Here is a 14,221-nt window from a genome sequence, read left to right on the forward strand (position 1 = left end):
AATCCAAAATTATTGTTCTAGTACTTGTAAGTTTTTAAGGTCTATACAATGCATTTATACTCTCGGTCTTGTTCACCAAATTCTTTAGCACATGATACACAATATAGGAAAGTAACGTCCCTGGGCAAAGTTTACTCATCATTTCATCTCCATTCAACATTTTATTGATTGCTCACTCTCTGCCTGGCAAGGTGGTAGGACTACAGAATATAAAGAGGTCAGGGTTCCTCCTCTCAAATCTCTCAATGGAACTTTCAGGAGCCTGGACGGCGTGAAACACACCAAAAGCAACACATCCAGAAAGGCCTCACTTCAATGGTGCACATTCCTTCTTCCAACTCTAAAATGAATGATATTTCTAGTCAAATGTCTTAAATCAATGATAGTTACTCGAAATCACACGTCAGCTAGTCCAACTTGATTTAAAACTATTACTGCCAATTCTTCGCCTTGCCAATCCTTCAAGTTCAGCTTTAACCCAACTCGTCTGGAAGAGGCTGTGCTAGCATTCTGAAGTTTATAATTAAGTTCAGTGTCTGTGGGAGAGTGGGGGAGGAAAACGACCATTAATTATAGAGTTTCGCTTGTGAGAGCCTGCCGGGGTTTTAAGGAGCAGAAACCGAGGGGCGAATAAAGCTTTCCTCATTGCTAAACAAAAGTCGCACGGGAGTTCCCTGCGGGACCGGGGAGCGTGGGGTGGCCCTGGACGTGGGCGGCTTGGGATGCGTGGCCACCCCTCGTCCACCACTATCCCCTTGGAGCTGGGTCCGAGGCCCTTGTCCGAAAGCGCTGCCGCTGCCGGGGACTCTGAGGGACCGGGGCTTCGACACAGGGACCTCGCCCCCGGGACAGAGGGCGACAACGCGCACGGAAGTGCGCTCAGCTCTCCCCAGTCGCAGGACGACTCTCCTCCTTCACTTCCTCCTGCGCGGCGGCCCGGCCTCCCGGGCCGGCCCCTCCCCCTTCCCCGCCTCCTCCCGCCGCCAGCCGCGGCGCACAGGCGGGGGGGTGCGGTGTTCACCCGCGCAGTCCCGAGCGGGAGCCCAGGCGCTGAGCGGCCGAGCTGGAGGAGGCGAGGCGCCGCCGGCGCTGCTGTCCCCGCCCCGCGCGCCCTGCGCCCCACTTCCCGGGCGGCCGCTCGGCAGCTCAGCCCTCCTGCCTCCTCCGGCGCTGTCCGGGACTCGCCGCGAAGAGAGTGACGGGCAAGTTTCGGCGTGTGAAGCCGGCGGCGGCGGCGGGCCGCGGACACCGTGCGCTCCGGGAGGGGTGGCCGCGGCTCCGGCCTCGGCGCCCCACGCGCACTTCGGCGATGTCTTCGCCGCCACGGCGGCGGCTGCGCCTTCGCCCTTGCCGCCTCTTGTTCCTTCTTCCCGGATTCCTGCTGCCTCTTTGCGGCGCCTTCAACCTCGACGTGGACAGTCCTGCCGAATACTCCGGCCCCGAGGGAAGTTACTTCGGCTTCGCGGTGGATTTCTTCGTGCCCAGCGCGTCTTCGTAAGTGGCGGCACTTGGAAGGGGAATCAGCCCCCTCCCCCACCGCGCGCACCCACCCACCCTCCGTTTCCCGAGGGAGAGTCTCCGGGAGCGATCCCGGCGTCTGTCTGTCTGTGCCCCCCCAGCCCCCACCGGGGGGTTTAGGTTCTGGGTGGATGAAATATCTGGGGAAGTGAACCCCCGCGGCACCCTCCACCTCCCCTCAGCTCCCCCCTCTCAGTCCTCAGAGGAACAGCTTTGAGGCGGACTTGTGCTTAAAATTCGGGGGAAGTGGGAAAGCAACAAAGGCTGGTCCCGCCGGACTCCGCGCCGCCCCTGCTGGTGTCCCGGACTTGGATGGTCTCATTTCCGAACTTCTTTTTCTCGGGTACCAGTTCGCCTTCCCCGTAGTCTGTCTAAACACCAGTCCCTTTCGCTCTCCTTGCACAACCCTCCCCCACATTTTCCGCCTCTCAGTCTGATTCTGTTTCTCATTTACTCCTTTTACAGACTTTCTGATGACTAAAGTGACCAGACTGCCGTAGTAAATTCGTTGTGTCTTATCTCTGGTACTGACAGACCTTTGCACATGTGAGGGTGAACAGATTAATTGAATGTGTCATGTGTTCTTTTTATAGTGATTCATTATTTAGGTCATTGTTCAGAAGGAACAGGGGTGTTTGCTGAGTTTTCATTCACTCCAGGTCATTTGAATACTGCAGTATTTAAAAATTCAGTTATGTTTTCCAATGGCAGCGTTTCGCGTTGCAAAGGCCGCCAGGATTTGTAACAGAGTTAATGTCATTATTGGATTCAGAGTTGTCTCTGACTTTACCGAACGCTGACCTCATTGTCACCACCTCACCCCATATTAGCGTTAAAAATACTGATTTAATAAATGTTCATTAGATGTCTTCTGATGTCTAAATCTTGTTTTCAAGAGGCAAAACTGTTCTTAGGGCTCTTTGCAAGCTCTTAGAAATTGTAACTTTTTTTTCCTTCTACATTTTCTCTATATTGAAGGTATTATTTTTGAGTGGGGTGAGGGAGGATAATTTTGATGGTCAGTTCTTGGATAGGACCATTTTCCCAACTCATTCGTGCCTAATTTGAGGATGATCCCTAACTATTATTTCATGAGTGTTAGAACATTCAGCAGATTTTATTCTTATCGTGTGAGTGTTAATTATCATTCATTTTGGTGACAACCTTTGCAGCCGTAAATTGGTGGAAGCAGTTAGTGGAAACTAGACATTGTTTTATGTAGTGAACTCAAGTTTTGTTTGTTGTCTCCAGTTTCAGTGCTTTCTGTTGAGCACAAATTTTCCAGAATGATAAAAAATAATTGTTAACTTGGGCAACATTTTCTGCCCTTCTCATTTGATTTAATCATGTTGTCAGCCTTATCTGTTATTTAAAATGTTGTTCGTTTCCAGGTATTTTTAAGTGTGTGCCTTTAGGGTACAGATTTTAGTTCTCAGGGGTGCTCTTTTAGATTTAAATTGTGCAGAAACTCTAATAGTTTTGAAACTATGTATTGTCTTTTGTCAAGAGTTGGTACTTAAATTAGCAAGAATTAGCACTTAAATACTTCATAGTTGATGGAATGTTTTGCAGATGGTGGGAGTAATTCTGTGGTAACCCTCTGAGTTTAGTAGTGTAAAGATAATGACAAGATGATAAACTTTAAGTGTTGTTACTATGGAAAATGCAGTAATATTGAATGGTTGGCATGAGATGTTTACTATTTTTGATTACAAGGCTGGATGGCTGATCTTTGACTAATCATTATAGTCGTTGAATATATTATGAACCCACAGGTTACATGACCTTTCATGTGGGCCTTCAATGGTAAGGTAAAATTGAACTTGGTTTGGTTCCATATAATATTTTGAAATGTTCATCAGTGACTTTGGTACTGATAGACAAGTGAGCTGTAGATGTAGCCTACCTTAAAAAATATACATCACCTTTGAGATTAAAAAAAAAAAAAAACAAACCCAAAATACATAGAAACAGATTTCTAGTTACTGAGCTTTTCAGATTTAACAGAGATTAATGTAAAGTTATGCTTAATTTTGTAAAAGATGCCTTTAAATTTAACAGCCATTGAGATCCAGGGTATATGGTGATGCCATTTGTATTAGCAGCTGCATTTATTGCTTTTATTTGGTGTGATTTTAAACTTTCAGAAGAAAAAATATTCACGTAATAAAAAATGTTTGCTAATTAAAGATTCCTTTCTTCTGAAGGAAGAATGCCTGGATTAATGAGGAAGCAACAGAAGTGAAGTCTTCTCCTGTCCCTTCTGGTTTCTTTTGGTGTCTAAATACCCACAGCAGGGGGACGCCTGGGTGGCTCAGTCAGTTGAGCGCCCAAACTCTTCCTTTATACTCCTGCAGTGATCTCAGGGTTGTGAGAGCCCTGCCTGGGGCTCGGGGTCTGCGCTCAGCACAGGAGTCTGCTTGGGACTTGCTCTCTCTCTCTCTCCCCTTGTCCCTCCCCCTGCTCACTTGCGTGCTCTCTCTGTGTCTCTAAAATAAATAAAAATAAAATGAAATCTTAAAAAAATAAATAAGTACCCACAGCAATTATTTTAGGTCCCATTTTTGTTGTTATAAAAAAATTGGTATTGAATTATTTCCATATTGTTGTGAAAAGTAATGAATCTCTATTTATTAAAGAAAAGGAAAAATAAATTACTAAGGAAAAATATTAACGTGACTCCTCAAGAAAATCCCTCCAGTAATGAGTCCTAGGTTTAAAGTGAAAAGTCACAAAAAATGTGCTTTAAAAATTATGAAAAATAAGAAGTTAGCATTCCATAATTTTTTTCTTGTATGCATTAATTTACAGTGACTATATTGCCAAACTTACATAAAATTTAAAGATCATATATAGGCCATGAAATAAAGTCACATTTATCTTATGGGGAATAATTGGAAAAATTAAAAATTGCACCCTAGGTTTAATTATAATAATGATATCTTATGTTGGCTAGCCTATTTTATAATTTATAAAGCACTTTTACTTATATACTTATGATATCTCACTTCGCTCTATAGCACAAACCACCGGGGGAAGTAGGGGGGGCAGATAAACTTATTCTTACAGATGAGGACACTGAAGCCAGAAGGGCTTTCAGTCTTTTTTTTTTTCTTATAGATTTTAAAAATTTATTTACTTGAGAGAGAGCAGCAGAGGGAGAAGCACACTCCCTGCTAAGTAGGGAGCTGGATGTGGGGCTCAATCCCAGGACCTGGGATCATGACCTGAGCTGAAGGCAGATGCTTAACTGGCTGAGCCACCCAGGTGCCTCAGGTTTTCAGTGTTCATTTGTTTGGGTGGATTGGTGTGAGGTAGGGGGCAAGGTGGGATCAAAAGATAGGGTATGAAATTCAAATTCCATTTAATTTTCCTATTCAGATTTTAAATTTTTAAGAAGAAAATAATTGGATGACTTTATTTATTCTTTAAATGTAAGTTATACAGTTGTCATTTTACATTTATATTTTTATTTTTTTATTTTATTTTTTAAGATTTTATTTATTTATTTGACAGAGACAGGCAGCGAGAGAGGGAACACAAGCAGGGGGAGTGGGAGAGGAAGAAGCAGGCTCCTAGCAGAGGAGCCTGATGTGGGGCTCCATCCCACAACGCTGGGATCACGCCCTGAGCCGAAGGCAGACGCTTAACGACTGCACCACCCAGGCGCCCCTACATCTATATTTTTAAATAATGCTATAAGGAGCAACACTGGATTAGAATTCTTTTTCTTTTTTTTTAAGATTTTATTTATTTATTTGACAGCGAGAGACGGTGAGAGACGGTGAGAGACAGCGAGAGAGGGAACACAAGCAAGAGGAGTGTGAGAGGGAGAAGCAGGCTTCCCATGGGATGAGGGGCTCTATCCCAGGACCTGGGATCATGACCTGAGCTGAAGGCAGACGCTTAACGGCTGAGCCACCCAGGCACCCCTGAATTAGAATTCTTGCCTTTTTCCCTGTTAAACACTAATGAATCCTGGGGCCTCTGGGTGACTCAGTCAGTTAAGCATCAGCCTCTTGATTTTAGGTCATGATCTCAGGGTGGTGAGATTGAGGCCCCAGTCAGGCTCCCAGCTCAGAGGGGAGTCTTCTTCTCACCTTCCTCTCCCTCTACCACTCTGTGTGCTCTCTCTCTCTCAAATAAATAAATACATTAAAAAAAAATAAGCACTAATGAAGCCTTATTTACAGTTACTTCATGTTCCTATGACCCCAAGGACAAGGTGAGGGTGAGTGTGCCCTTGTCACAGAAGGTCTTGCAGAACATTCCGTAGTTCTCCATCCTAACTTCCTGTTTGCAGCACCTGGAGAGCTTTTAAAATAAAACTGCTGCCCTGGCAGCATCTTGGATTTAAAAATAGAGCTCCAACTTCATATTCCAACAGCTTGTGGATCATTTCTCCTTGACTAGCCCATCTTACCTCAACTAAAAATGAGCTCCCTTTCACCAAGTGGGGTCAGTCGCACCTTTGTTTCTATTAATGGTGCCATCATTTTCTCTGTTGCCCTGGAAATAATTTGATATTCCTCCCTCTCATTTTCTATTTTTCTTTGTCTCTCCTCCTGTACTCCCCTAATATTAGTCAGTGATTAGTCACCAGACAGAAGGTCCTAGAAATTCTTGGTTGTTAATGTTTCTTGCATTCATCTCTGCTTTCCATTTCGACTTTAGCCTCCTTATTTCAGCATGGTCCTAAATGTGGTCTGTGGCACTCAGATCCTCGTCACTTTGCCCATCCTTCGGCTCTTAGATCTTACATGTTCCTAATAGTTTTATCTTTCTGAAGCATCTTTTGGATCTGGTATTCTACTAAAATTTCCTTAGCAGTGCTCCCGTGGCTAGAGAGAAAGTCCAGACTGCTTTACTTGGATGAAGCCCCCTTTCAGTCTGTCACAATCCCCATGTCCTTTTCAATATTCACACGCCATTTCTCCCCCTCACTGTTGTAACCATCTTCATAACCCTTTACGAGGTTATGCCTGCTCATTTTTGTGAACTTAGTGTGGATCTGGGTATATTGATTGGTTCTTTATTCTTATCATAAATAATATACATATGTAAACTACAGCCTTATTATTTAAAAACCAAACTCTATGTTGATTTCTCCTGATTAAGACCCAGGGTTTATAAGACCTTATAAAAGAAAGTGGAAAATGTATAGAATTTACCTGTTTTACATCATATAAATGTTGACTCTGTAGCATTTTTTTTTAATGTAAAGTAAATCTGAGACTGGAATTACAGCTCTGAAAAAACATTCATGCTATTTTATACACATTTTTTTCTATATATGTATATGATAATTTTTCAAAAGTTGCTTTTGATGAAGACTTATTCATTGGTCAGCCCAGAATCAGCCAACTATATTAAACATGCTTTATCTTGGAGAAGTCAGTGCTGAAAGCAGCCAAATAACTTAGTTCATTTGGAGGGTTTAAAAAATGTACTTGTCATTGTTTGGCTCGTTGCCTCTTGTTGGTACTGAAGGTCACATTCCCTGAAGCAACTGCCCTTAAAGTACACTTTGGATAGGAAGTGCATCCGAAGGGCATCCTCCTGGTTGGTTTCTCTGATCCTCTTGTCTCTCTCACTTCCTCTTCCTTCTCCCTCCCCATCTCTCCTTTTTTTCTTCTCCCAGCCTCTCTGCCTCTCTTCCCTCTTCTTCTTTTCCATCCTCTGCCCCCCACCCCCAGCCTTCTCCCTCACTGTCTCCCCACTCCCTCTACCTCTTTCTTCTACTCCTCCTCCTTCCTTCCCCAGCACACACTCTGCCCTTTATCTTTTAGAATTTATTGGATGATGTTAATTAATAGTGTGCTCATGTATGTAAACCTTAATGTTGAAATCATGTAATGGAAATGTCTCAAGTCATTTGAGAAGAATGATGAAGATGAAGATCCCGATACTGTTCTTCGGGAAACTTTTTGGAGGGAGATGGAATCTAGCAGGAGAAGGCTGCAGGCATATAAAACTAAGCTGTTCAGCTTCAGATTTTTGCTTCTAAGCGGTGGGTGAAATCTCTTGTCAGCCTCAAGTAACCCCATATATCTTTCCCAACTCATCACCCTTGTCAGGAAATGTTGAAAGTACCCTATTTGGTACTCTTCTTCCCTTTTTTCTCTTGAAATCTTGCATTTAAGTTAATTAATCGTCCTTTGAGGAAACAGGGGGAAAAAAAGCCCTTTTGAAAACAGATTTTAACTATTATATTTCCTACTTTATTAGAGAGTGTTTTATTGATTGTTTTTAATTCTAGTGCCATCATCTTGTATTTTTATGATGCTTTCAGATTTTTCTTTTGTCTACTATCCACATTCAGAAATTTTTTGAAAGTAATTATAGTGGACATTGTTACAAAGAACAGGAAACTGAGGCTCAGAGATTTAGAAGTGACTTTCTCAGTTAATTTATATTGGGTGATTGTAACCTATAGTATCAGACTGTCTATTAGACAGTGTTGCTTATATTGCAAAATTTTTTCAGTGCTGTCACTTCTCTTATCCTAACTAAGCTGTTGTAGACATTAATTCTTAGATGAACTTAAAGTAATAATTACTTAATTTTTATAAAACATTTCGTTAACAGGCTGTTCTGTTATTGTGGCAAAAAAATACATGACATAGAATTCACCCGCCGAATACACATCAACAGGCTTTTGATTTCTGTAATATGTGTTGCTTTTATGTTCCTTAGTTTTCTCAAATATCCTCTTTTATCATCCTATACCCTTTGTCTACAAATACTTAATTTTTCCTCTATACAACTCCCTCTTAGGACTTAACATTTGTCTAATGTAGTTTACTTTTTCTGTCTTTCCATTTTTCTCTTTTATAAACTTTCCGTAATACTCTTTAAAAGTAACTTAAATATCATGTTGACACTTTGGACAAAACAATTTTATTACTCAGCTCCCGGCTACCGCCCCCCCCCCACCCCTGGCATTAACATAGTATTTACAAATTGACAATGCTCACACATTCCTTTTATATTATTCTACCATTTCTGTGGCATTTCACCAATGTGCAAGACTGCACATGAAGGTATGCTTAGGAAAACCTGATCAACGCCCATATTAGTAAATCTAATTACTATCATTTCATGCCTACAATGTGTAAATGGTTTGATGAAAAGCAGCAGACTTGTTCCTGGTCTTATCCAAGGAGCTTTGTGAGCTTTGTGCGGCCAGTGGAGTGCAGTTTTCATTCGGAACTCTCCTACTGCGTCTTGTTTCTGTCTTTGCTGAAGTCCACGTCCAGTAGTAACTTCCTAGCCCTCTCTCTGTCTTATAGTGCCTGAGTAAAGAAAGTATCTGAAATCCAAGATTAAGGAGAGAGATGTTACATAAATTATTTTAAGGGTAATTTAAATAATTGGATGTTTAATAGAGGATGATTTCTGCATTCTAAAGGGTTTGGTGATAGTGGAAATGGCCTGTTTATACATGGCTATTTTAAGATTGAGACCTGTAACTATCCAATTTACTTGCTACTTACCTGTCAATTTAAAAAAACTTCTCTTGGGGCGCCTGACTCAGTTGGTTAAGCATCTGCCTTCACCTCAGGTCATGATCTCAGGGTCCTGGGACTGAGCCCTGCATCAGGCTCCCTGCTGAGGCTTCTCCCTTTCCCTCTGCCCCTCTCCCCCACTGATGCTCTCTGTTTTGAATAAATAAACACAATTTTTTTAAAAAATTAAAAAAATAAAACACTTTTCTTGAGTGCTGGTTATGTGGCAGACACAAAGATAAATTAGAGTCCCTTACTTTTAAGGAAGCAGTTTATTATAAGGTAGGAAGAATATCTTTGAAAAAAAAAATTATAAAAGATTCTGTAACATGCACTGTGATGACAGTCCAGAAATGAGTTTTGCTTGTAGATTTCTAGGCAGATTCTGAGAACTACCTTTTCTGTCCTCATCTGGAACCTGGCTATTATCCATAGCGCTGAAATCATATGCATACCTGTGCTTGTATTATGCTTATTAGGACTATTGCAGGAATTGGTCCCCTGTCTTTTCAGGTACAGACCTTGAAAAGTACACTTATCTGAAATATTCTTTTTCTCTGTCATGCACTCAAAAATCATTTCATCCAGATGAATGGGGGAAGTTTTATGATTTTTGTGGCCAAATTTTTGACCTGCTGAAGTGGAAAATTTTATGTATATATATGTAATTTAGCTGTTAAGCAGCTCTACTGCAGTAAAGGAGGGTATGATGACAGAGCTCTCTTATTCATGGGGGGTAAGGGCTCTCTTACTCATAGCCCTATTATTATTATTTTTTTTCCTGCTGAATGAAAACTCAGTTGGCTATGATGAGAAGGAGCCAGCATTGATGTTTTACTGATGCCAAATATGACTGCATAGAGCTTTATTAAACAGGGTGTGGTTCGGTTGGGAGTTTTGCCTTTATTTTGAGTATGGCGTTTTAAGATAAATATCAGAAAGCAGCATTCCTGTAACCCAACCTTTCATGCAGCCAGCTCTTGACTAGTTTTAAGTATGTTTTCGCAAATACCACCCAGAAGAAATGAAATTGAAATTGATAAATAAAATTTAAATTAGTCCATTCCATATGAAAATGTAGGTTTGTTCATAACTTTGCAAAAAAGTGAAAGGCAATTGAGTATTTTCTTTGCTAGAATTTAAGTGACTGTTTAATAAGGAAATGAAATAATGGCAATAGCATTTATTTAGGGCTTTCTGTGTATAACTATATTCTGTTTTCTTTTATGCTTCAGTCAATTTCTTCTCGTTCTCTTTTACTCTTTGCTCTTTCTCTCCCTGTCTTCTAAATGCCCTTGCTCCTCAGAGCTCGCTCTTTGGCCCTATTCTCGCTGAAGCTTCTCTCTGCGTGAACCAATCTATTCTAAGTTGACATTCCCAGTACATTATCTCTAAGGCAAAACTCTTCAGAGCTCCTGACTAGCAATTAGGTGTCTCACAGATGTTTCTGACTAACATTGAAAACTGAATTCTTGGTTTTCCTGTAAATACTTAATCTACCTTCTGCTTCCCTATTTGTGAAGGCTTTTTTTGTGTGCAGTAAATGGTTCTCCCATTCATCCACTCCTGAACTAAACCTAGGTGACATATTTTAGTCCTCCCTTTCCCCCATATTCAAGCCACCAGTGATCCCTGTTCATTCTGCCCTCAGATATTTCCCAAGTCTGCCCACCCATCTCTTTCTGCATCCACCCTCCCAATCTAGGTCACTATCATCTCTCAGCTGCTAAAAGTCTCTTGCTTTCCTTGTTGCATCTTGCTCCCCTCCCTCTTTAATCCTATCCCTAGAAGGGACCAAATTTAGTTTTATTAGATTGTATCATTCTTTTGCTTAAAAAAAAATCCCAAAGCTTCACATGGACCTTATGATAAAATCCAAAGTTTTACCCTGTCTGAGGGCCCTGCTTGATTTAGCTCTTGCCAACTTCCCACCTTTATCTTCTGTCACTCTCAGCTTGCTCTCTTGTCTCAGCCATACCTCTTTTCCTGAAACTTTTGGAGACTAAGCTCTTTCTTGCCTAGGGTCTTTGTCCCCCTGCCTGGGGTGCTCCCACCTACCACTTCATGCCACTCCCTAATCCCACTTTTCTCCCCTTGCCACCCACCAATATTGACACACAAACACTCCTTGGTGACTTTGTAATCCTTTACATCTCAGTTTATTTAGAAATAAGTTTCCTTGCTACTTTATCTAAACGAGGTCTCTCTTCATTCTTTACAGAAACCTTCCTTAGGCTTCTCTTTATCTAAAGGAAGTTTTTCCCCTCCATTCCTTAAAGATAACTTTCCTTTATCTAAAGTTTTCCTCTCCCTATTTGTAAATAATCTGTCTCAGCCAATTGTTGGTTTCCTTCACAGCACTTGTAACCATGACTAATTTTCTTGGTTAGGTTCTCTGTTTCTCCCCAAAGGGAATGTAAACACCGAGAGCAGGAACCAAGATTGTGTTATTCATCTTGGTGCTCCAGTGCCCAGCACTGTGCTTTATGGAGCGCAGACACTCAATCCTTTTCTGAGTGAACAGGATAAAAACTAAAGAAAAAGTCTCTTGCTTAAAAACTTAACTCCTGATTATTTTGTCTTCGACTCGTTTTATCCTGATAAGAAATTGAATACTGATTCTATTCTTTGGCCTGGGATTGATTAGATCAGTCCTCCGAAAAGAGAAATCTGTTAGTCACTTAAAATGAAATACAGCAGTTCTGAAACAAGGTAAGTTTTCCAAAAGGAAAAATATTAATATTTAGAATTGCCATACTTTATTTTTGTTAAGATTTTATTTATTTATTTGACAGAAAGAGAGAGCACAAGTTGGGGGGGGGGGAGTGGCAGGCAGAGGGAGATTGAGAAGCAGGCTCCCTGCTGAGCAGGAAGCCTGATGCAGGACTCGATCCCAGGACCCTGGGATCACGCCCTTAGCCCAAGACAGATGCTAAACTGGCTGAGCCACCCAGCCACCCCATAGAATTGCCATACTTTAGTACCATATATATATATATATACATCTATCTATCTATCTATCTATCTAGTTTGTTTAGCATTCAAGATATAGAAAATCTATAGCTGTGGGGCACCTGGGTGGCTCAGTCGTTAAGCATCTGCCTTCGGCTCAGGGCGTGATCCCAGGGTCCTGGGATCCAGCCCCGCATCGGGCTCCCTGCTCCACTGGGAAGCCTGCTTCTTCCTCTCCGACTCCCCCTGCTTGTGTTCCTTCTCTCTCTCTCTCTCTCTCTCTCTCTGGCTGTCTCTCTGTCAAATTAAAAAAAAAAAATCTTAAAAAAAAAAAAAGTCTATAGCTGACCACAAGACAAGACAAACAAACCCCGCCCAAAACACAAAATATAAAACCGAAAATCAAAACAAAATGTCCCAGACTCTAGCCAGCATACATTTTTCACAGCTTTTTTGACATGTAATTGACAAATGATAAACCGTATCTATTTAAAGTGAACAGTTTGACCAGCACACATTTTTAAATGAGATGTAACCCTGAAATTGCCTTATGTTATTAGGATGAGTAAACGATGTTAAATAATGTATGTAAGAGCACCAAATGAATCTAGAAGATTGATTATGCTCTCAGTGAATGGTTTTAAAAAAGATTGTGGATAATAACCAGAGAGTGGTTTTTCTTCCTAAATTATATCATTGTTTATGCTTTGTGCCATTTAAAATCTTACCTTCCCATTTGTATTTTAGCAGGATGTTTCTTCTGGTGGGAGCACCCAAAGCAAACACTACCCAGCCTGGGATTGTGGAAGGAGGACAAGTCCTTAAGTGTGATTGGTCTTCTCACCGTGGGTGCCAGCCAATCGAATTTGATGCAACAGGTAAAGGTTGAAGCCGTGGTCCCTTTTCTTAATTTATATTATTTGATATTTTCCCCCCTCTTCCCTTCCCTCCTGTTGGGGAGTGAGAATGTCTGTTTCCTCTAAAGGTCCTTCTAGCTAGACTAAGAATCAAATTGATATGAGACAGATTAACAGGAGAGAATCAGATTTAATAGGCGTAAGTACCAGGAAACCACGGAGACATCCAAAGATAGGCAAAATGGGGTATATATGTCATTCTGAACTAAGGAGAAAGGGGGTACGGGTCTGGGATTTCAGAGGAAAGGAATGCATTTCATGGAGTGATAAGAAAAGCAGATGTTTGGGGTGCCTGGGTGGCTCAGTTGGTGAAGCTCTGCCTTTGGCTCAAGTCGTGATCTCAGGGTCCTGGGATCTCGCCCTGTGTTGGGCTCCCTGCTCAGCAGGGAGTCTGCCTTTCCCTCTCCTTCTGCCCCTTCCCCCTGCTCATGTTTGTGCTCTCTCCCTTTCTCAAATAAATAAATAAAATCTTTAAAAAGAAAAAGAAGAGCAGATGTTTGATAATTAGATGTTTGCCCTGCCATACAAATGGGTCATTCAGCTAAAATTTATCTGTGTTAATAACTGTTATTCTGGGAAAGACCCTCAATTTAGCTTGCTTCTGTGTGGTTAACGGAAGGATAGAAGTTTCTCTTGAGCCCACAGGATCTCAAGTGCCTTCAGCTCCAAATAATCCATATGCCAAAGTGGTACATTTAGGAGTGGGGGGACAGCTGTCCTGAATCCCTTCATTCCACCCATTTGATATTTTTAAAATATCATTTAATTTTTCAAAGAACTTACTTTTAACTTAAATGTAATTACTTAATAAAACAATGTATATAAGAAAGTCACATCCCCAGAGAAAGTTACATGAAGACAAAAGACTTACATTATTTTCTTTTACAATTTTGTGGTATATAAAAGCCTTAAAAATATATTGTGTTTTCACTGTTTTTAGGTGTCTTCAGTTTCAAACTGATAATGTTAGTCTGTGGAAATCTGGGGAAAATCTATTAAAATGTTTTTGTACCTCTACTAAGAAGAGGGAGCAAGGCTTTCTGTCCTTTTCTCTGTCAGCAAAATTGAAGAATGACTCACGGACAATTATAGGTCGACTTCCTAATCATGAAATAATCTAAGCCTTGAGTCGTTCTACCAAAACCAGTTGAGGAATCTTTTATAGTCAAGTAGATTCGGTTGACTTAAAAAAAAAATTCTTACCCCAAATTTATTGGGTAAATTATGCGTTATGGTTTTGATAATATTAAAATCTTATCTATAGGGATAAATTTCTGTGTCAGGATTGTGGTAGAGAGGAGAAAAATTGCATAAGGAAGTTGAAAA

General features: G+C 41.2%; 1 protein-coding gene across 4 annotated transcripts in view; it reads left to right on the plus strand.

The window, feature by feature from the left end:
* The first annotated feature begins 1,170 nt into the window (after window positions 1–1,170).
* ITGAV (integrin subunit alpha V) overlaps window positions 1,171–14,221 on the plus strand; it is a 99,775-nt gene continuing 86,724 nt past the window's right edge. For 2 of the 4 annotated variants that reach the window (XM_045806273.2, XM_045806275.2), the window contains exons 1-2: window positions 1,171–1,494; window positions 12,726–12,856. In XM_045806273.2, coding sequence (XP_045662229.1) covers window positions 1,310–1,494; window positions 12,726–12,856 — 316 coding nt within the window. In that variant the 5' untranslated portion in view covers window positions 1,171–1,309. The remainder of the gene's footprint in view (window positions 1,495–12,725; window positions 12,857–14,221) is intronic. The other 2 variants (XM_045806274.2, XM_045806276.2) reach the window with 1 other exon arrangement.

This window comes from Ursus americanus, chromosome 1 (assembly GCF_024610735.1).
Source record: "Ursus americanus isolate L20-20 chromosome 1, mUrsAme1.1.p, whole genome shotgun sequence".
NCBI lineage: Eukaryota > Metazoa > Chordata > Mammalia > Carnivora > Ursidae > Ursus > Ursus americanus.